This window comes from Zea mays, chromosome 9 (genome assembly GCF_902167145.1).
Source record: "Zea mays cultivar B73 chromosome 9, Zm-B73-REFERENCE-NAM-5.0, whole genome shotgun sequence".
NCBI classification, from domain to species: Eukaryota; Viridiplantae; Streptophyta; class Magnoliopsida; order Poales; family Poaceae; genus Zea; species Zea mays.
Window position 1 is genome coordinate 42818246 of NC_050104.1, and position 7319 is coordinate 42825564.

General features: G+C 41.7%; 1 protein-coding gene across 1 annotated transcript; it reads right to left on the minus strand.

Annotated features, from left to right (window-relative positions):
• Positions 1 to 1218: 1218 nt before the first annotated feature.
• Positions 1219 to 7094, minus strand: LOC100275732 (uncharacterized). Its single transcript, NM_001371735.1, has 5 exons — positions 6767 to 7094; positions 6512 to 6660; positions 6252 to 6413; positions 2343 to 2458; positions 1219 to 1579 (listed from the first exon to the last, which is right to left on the minus strand). Exons 1-5 carry the CDS (start codon positions 6951 to 6953, stop codon positions 1561 to 1563), a joined length of 633 nt encoding a protein of 210 aa, NP_001358664.1. The 5' UTR covers positions 6954 to 7094; the 3' UTR covers positions 1219 to 1560.
• Positions 7095 to 7319: the final 225 nt, after the last annotated feature.

Genomic DNA, 7319 nt, shown 5'->3' on the forward strand with positions numbered 1-7319 from the left:
AACACCAAATTATATCCATACATATGTTAAAATTTTAAATGTCAAATAATTCGGATGTTTAGAATCCATCCCTAAGACGGCTAGTGCAGGGTCGTACGATGCATACGAAAACCTAGCCCTAGTGTTCGCTTCGAATTAATGCCGGCGGTTTAAACTACTGCATCTGCAATCTATAAAGACAAAAACACTATGAAAATAGTAGAAGCTGGTACGGATTAAAGCCAATCGAATAGGCACTCGAAACACACCTGTAGCGCAACTTTTCTAGCCTAGTTGCTTCCATTTTGAATAATAATTACGAGTATTAAATATAGTTTAATTATAAAATAAATTATTATGAAGACTAAAAGGTAATACAAATTTATTAAACATAATTAAGCCTACATTTAGACTATTTCCAACATCTTACCCATCTACATATCTATATTCAAACCTCATTATATGAACAATGCAGCCTACAGTGCAGAACAGTACAAAACAGTGTTTTTTATTAAACTATAGATAGACTGCTCCAGGCGGTATTATAAAATGAATTACTATAATGACTAAAAGACAAGACTAATTTATTAAACATAATTAAGTGGATGTTTAAATGCACTAGAACTAATAGTTAGTTGGCTAAAAATTGGTAGTGGAATTAGCTAGCTAACAAAAAACTATCTAACTAATAACTAATTTACCAAAAATAGCTAATAGTTGAACTATTAGCTAAGGTGTTTGGATGTCTCAACTAATTTTAGCTACTAACTATTAGCTCTAGTGCATTCAAACATCCCTTAAGCCTACATTTAGACTATTTCCAACATCTTACTCATCTACATATCTATATTCAAACCTCATTATATGAATAATGCAAACTACAGTACAAAACAGTGTTTTTGTACAAAACAGTGTTTTTGTAAACTATGGATAGACTCATCCAGACGATATTAACACTCATAATTGATATTTAAATATTTAACGTGATACGAACTAAACTCTTTAGTCAGAAGAATCAAACACCTTAGTCATGAGAACCAAACACCTCGTAAATTCCATGTGCAGTTTGTAAGAGGTTCTACGTGACATTTTCTCTTCTGGTGTGTGCCTGTGCCGCTTGCACACTACAGTTCATAAGTAGAATGGACAGATTTCACAGAAGTACAGTTCTGACTTCTGAGTAAGCTAGAAAAATTTCGTAAACGGTAAATCCACTAAATTTACTAAACGAAGTCAATAGAATAACAGAAGGCTTTATTCAAACACATCCATAAAAAATGAAGCTGCCGAGTAGAACATAAAATGCTGAGTAAAAATGAATCTATAACAAATCTTGTTGCAGAAAACGAGCTAGGTGGATATATATTACCTAGATTCATGCATGATTGAACTGAATCAATGTTAAACAACAACTCCAATCAAGAAATCAGAGTTTAAGAGAAAGCCTTCTGAAACATAGGGCTCGCTCATAGTGCTTTACAAATTGCAAGCTTCAAATTCAGGTGTTGTCCGCGAAAGAGCTTGGTAGAGTTTGGCAAAGAAAAGAGCTTACAAACGCTGCACCTGGTAGAGTTGTTCATCTCATGAAGCTCCACAGCACCTTCACATTGGAGGCAGCAAAGAACAAATTGTCATAACAATGCAAGGGAAACAAACTAAACTATGGTATGCCAGCACCAGCAAGAATCCAGAGACATAAAAAGGGTAAAAATCAGGCACACCATACCACCACGGTATCCTCATTTTAACTACTAAAACTGCGAGAGGTTATCCTATAAGGGACAAACTTAGGACCTCAGGAGTGCTACCCAAACCGTCTAATAACTCAGCTAGAGACCTTTTCGTAGTCAAGACCAAATTTATATAATAAAATAATAACATTTATGATATCAAGTAAGTACCATTAGATTTTTAATTAATTATATTTCCATAGTAATACCAATTTAATGTCATAATTTTTATAATTCTCTCCATGATTTTGGTCAAACTTGAAACGTTTTGACTCTCCACAAATGTTGGAATGACTTATAATTTGGAATGGAAGAAATATAATAATACTCTAAAATCATGCATATTCATATATAGAACAATTAAACCACTTGTGGGTTATCATCCACAAATAACCATATTTGAAGTATTACAGCACATGAAACTTACAACAATTGGAAATGTTATCAATCATCAAAGAAAGGCATGTGCAGTTCAGTAATGGAAACAGTTCTTGAAATGTCAAACATTTTATATCGTTTCTTAGAACCACATGGGCAGAAAGGCATGACACTTACAACAATTGGAAATGTTATCAATCATCAAAGAAAGGCATGTGCAGTTTAGTAATGGAAACAGTTCTTGAAATGTCAAACCTTTTATATCGTTTCTTAGAACCACATGGGCAGAAAGCATTCCTACTTATCTGACCACTCTTTGCCAGATTACTTCTGCCGACATCCACTGGTGTAGAACCCATTAGATTTTGGACCTAAAAGAAGGTATGGTTACAAATATCAAACAGTGCAGCATGATCCAAAAAACTATTCATGGAAGGTAATCAAGGAGACCAAAATCTGATGTTAATAGAAGAAAATGAGAATCATGTATAGTACTATCAAACACTGTTACTAGAAGAAAATGAGAATCATGTGTAGTACTATCAAACACTTTGTTGGGACCAGAAATGTGGGACCAAGCACTCGGGAACAGGAGAGACAGGTGGCATAACAAAACGAATGGCTCATAGCTCAATAATGTCTTGTCAAGCGTGTTCGTGTCTAGATGCGTGGGTATTTATAGGGTAACCAGGGGACGTAGATCTAAATACAATTGTGCAACTTTCCCAGAATATGTTGTGCAACAGGGTAATAACAATACAATACTGTTCCACGCCTAATTACATAGAGATATCTACTCGCCTAAGAGCCTGGATTGTGGGCACAATCTAGGTCCGGCAGGTGAGCCTTCTTCGAATTAAGGGCTTCGCCCCCTTCTTGTTATTTCGAGGACTCCGACCTAGAGGTCGAGGTCCTGGTGCCTTCAACCTCCGCTCGCCTTGTTATTTCGAGGACTCCGGCCTCGAGATCCAGGGTCTTCGCTCATTTCTACTGGCATGACTCGCGTGAAGGGGGGTCGATATCGGCACGGGCGTGCTTGTCCTTTGTACGGCCTTCGTCCTTGAGGCGACGAGGCCTCGAGGCAGACAGTCTTCGCTCCATCGGTGTTGCGTGCAAGGGGGTGTGAGGGTCCCCCCGCGCCATGGCTCGCACCAGCCGTGTGGGGAGCCTGAGGTCTCTGATTATGTTTGGGTTCTGCATTCACAGATAAGATTAGCTTGGTTCCAGACGAGGTCACCCGATGTTTGGTTCGAGGTCTGGTTTGACCTTCGCCCCAATAGTAACCCCCTGAGGGTGAGAGTCAACCTGATGGACCGATCCTGAAGTCGTTGGAGAATGGTAAGAACGCTACCCTGTACCCTCGATTATCGAGTGAGTTGTCTCGAGGGGCGTGAAAGGTTTTTGGAAGTTTGATTGGACTCTGTTCAGACTTTTTTTATATTTTTTAGTGCTTATAAATATGTTGTCGTGGGTCCAGTAGGTTTTCGAGCTCTCAGCGCTTTTCTTTGTATTGTTGCACCCAATGCTCGACCCTTTATCTCTCTTCTCATTTTCGCCGCCACTGACTGCTAGCGATCGCCATCGACGCATGCTCCGGGTTGGCTCGTCTGAAGACCAACGCGCGCCAACGCCCCCGGTACGCAGCCATGTCTCCCTCTCTAAGCAGCAGTAGCCATTCTAGTTCCTCGTCATCGCCGACAGGCGTGATCGCCGCGGCGCCACCGTCTACTCCTGCGGCCGATTCGTTTTTTTTTTTTTGAGAGGGTGGGCCCCTCTACTGCATCAGATAGAAAGAACTACGACCTAGGTCGGTTGATGACTTCAAAGTGAAGGGTCTATGAGATGGAGGCATTGGGTTATTTTCCAGTGGGGAATGGTATGGTTGCGGGGTCGGAGATCGTGCCGTAGCGAGTGGGCGAGGTGGTGGTCTTCGAAAACTTTTTTATGCTGGACTGAGCCTTCCGTGCCACCAGTTCATGATTGATGTTTTGGATAAGTACAAGATGCAGATTCATCAGCTGACTCCAAACGCAATCGTTGTGTTGAGCAAGTTTATATAGGCGGTGACCACGTTGTTCTTCTTGACCATAACCACGTTGGCGAGCCAAGTTGGGTAGTCTATGTGCTCTATGAATTTGGCATCCAGAAGTCGGTGGACCTTGGCTTCAGCGGCTTGGGCCTTCTCGTCCGACATTTTGCGAAGTCTCTGCATCTTGGGACGGATCAAATGGTCGATGCATAGGTTGTTTCTATTATGGAGTAACTGACGCCGACGAGGTCTAAAGAGGACCAGGTGAAGACATCCTTATTTCTGCTCAGGCAGGCGAGTAACTTTTCTTCTTCTGGCTGTGATCTTCAAAATTGTCTAGCTACTTCAAAATTTATTTTCAGGTCAATTGATCAGCCTTTTGCAATCTTGACAAAGCTGAAAGGCATTCCTCCATAAGTCATCATTACAAGCCTATGTAGGATGATGCCTTAACAGCTTTGTTAACTTTGTGAAAGGGATGTCATGATGCGGCATCATTGTATATTTGTGAGCCAATACGGGCTGACTCCAATCTTTATGAACAAAGGCTCTGTAATTTAAGAAGTTTTTCACTTCTGATTTGTTGTAGGTGCACAACTAAAAATATGCATGGGTTGTGATAGCTTGTGTAGTTCAAAAACCACTTGTATTAATTTTTGGTTAATATAAATGCTTAGTAGTCTAGTAAATTAATTTTGCGATACTTGTTTGGAGAGAGTAATTTGGTAGTAGTTATTGTTCCATTCTATTTTTAATTGTTTGCTTATTTTTTGGTAGCATGGAGAGATTAATTTGGTCATAGTAAGGACCTCAGCGGCTCGCTGCAACTCGGTTAAGTGACGAGTCGAGCTTGGATTGCTCCACTAGAGATCCTGAGAAGTCGGCTCACCTCGGCTCATGAGCTGGCTCACCGAGCCAACGAGCCTGGCCATAAGCATGAACTTGTCCTCCAAATTGTGATATAAAATTTCAATAATAATCTATGATATAAAATTTCAAAAATAATCTAAGTAACATATTTTTTAAAATTAATAAAATAAATACATTACTAATATAATATAAAAAATATTTTGTAAATTAATCTCAAATAACATAAACTAATCATCTATTTGGCACTAAGACTACATGCTAATTAGGATTTTACGTAATACATTGTTATTGGACCGAGCCACGAGCCAGCTCACGAGTCGCAGTGAGCCCAACCGAGCTGGCTCGCACTTTTCTCGAGCCACAAAACAGACTTTACCTCGGGCTCATTCCGAGCCTCAAGACGCTCTAAATCCGAGCCAAGTTGTGAGACGCGAGCTAATTTTCCATCCCTACTGAGGACCCACTTGTACCAATAAGTGGTTTAGGCGTTCGGCTTTGGTAGCTTCTACTTTTCTGGTGCTGTGCTCCTCGTGATGTGTGGAGGCATCAGGTTTGAACCTTAGAGCACCATGGATAGTTAACATCAGCAGGAAAAGAGATGTGGGTCGACCCTGACCCTTAAACAAGAGCGGCACGCAGGGTTGGGATTAGGGGCACTCTGATCCAACCCCTTTGCAGGCCTACATTAAACTATTTACAAAGTTTCTCAAATACAATCTAAAAATCTATTTACAACGAAGAGAACACTAAGAGTAGCATTTGCTAAGTGGAGCAAGTCAGAAGTCAGATATATCAAACACGACCACACAAAAACTGAAAAAGTGAAGGTACCAAAAGCATAACTAACCTGCTGATGTTTCGATGTACCGGTTAAGTAAGATGTTCAATGTTGAGTAATCTCATAATGAGAATGGAAACAAAAGCTACTGCATTTCCTTCTCTATATATTAACAACACCATGACTCACTTTTTGTATGGTATAATGATCTTTATCCAGCTGAATGTGCGTACAGTTTTTCATCGCTCAAAACATGCTATGTACTTCATTAGTATTTTTGTTTTTTACCTTCCCTCTATTGCTGGTATACGTATATTCTCATTTACGTTATGTACAATGTCAATAGCCCACTTCAATGCATAGTAGAATATATAATAAAATCAAACGGGATGACAATCCCCAATGGTCTAATAGCATTTTGCATATAATACCACAAAGTATAATAAGACATGTGACTCGGTAACATTGTCAGGTTTCTTAGAGTCACCTCGTTAAATGACTTCGGTAATGGCTTCCCTTCTTCCTTGAGCTTTGCAATCTTCTTCTGAGCCTCTTTAGCCCATGTGTACTTGGCCAGAATGTGCTCCACGTCAGCAATTGTGCAGTTGCAGTGCTTGGTCGCGTTAATTTTGTCAGTGTTTCGGAGGTTCTGTATAAAAATGACGGTGCAGACAATTAATCTATCCCCACCCCCAAATAGCGAGCACTGTATCCAAATAAAGGATAGAAAATCAGATTAGTGTGTACCTCGCCGGTGGGGTCGATGGCACCGAGGTAGCGCAGCACAGCGGAGTGCTTCTCGAAGACGTTCACGACGGTGGCCTCGCTGGCCCGCCCGGCAACGAAGTTCTTGAACGTCCCCAGCTTCCTCGCTTTCTCCATCGTGTCTGCGAACTCTGCAAATCAAACCCAAACCGGGAAAGAGGACGGTCAAGCCACCACACCGCCATTAGCCTACCCCAAAGGTAACCGAAGCCGTGCTCGGGCGTGTCGGCAACTTACGGATGAGGGTGAAGGAGGATGCCTCGGAGGCCTCCTCGGGCTTCTTGCCAGTGATGGTGGACTTGATCTTATCAAACCAGCCGAAGGACGAGAGGTGCGGGGTCGAGGCGATGCCGCGGGACGACGTGAGGATGTGCATCGCCCGCCGGGAGGGCGTGAAGATGTGGAGCGCCTGGCGGGAGGCCATGGATTTGGATGCCGTCACCGGTGAGCCGGCGGCGGCCAGAAGCGGTGGGGTTTCTTCCTAGGGGTTTACTGCGGCGACCCGCGACCGGAAGGAGAGTAAGATGGGCTTTCAAGTATCCGAAAACCATATCTAGGCCTTTTTGACGGCCCAAGTTTTGCTTAAAATGTTTATAGCTGACTGTTTTCTCTTACGGCACCATCATAATTAATAATATTGGTTGAGGTATCTGAGACCCTACCATTAGTGCAACGGCTGAGCAACACGTGAGGTTCTAGTAAGTGAGTGTGATGAACTCTCTCCATAAAAGTAGTCATAAAAATTGTATTGGGTCTGGATGATTTCTTACGGTCTATCTGTGGGTAGCAA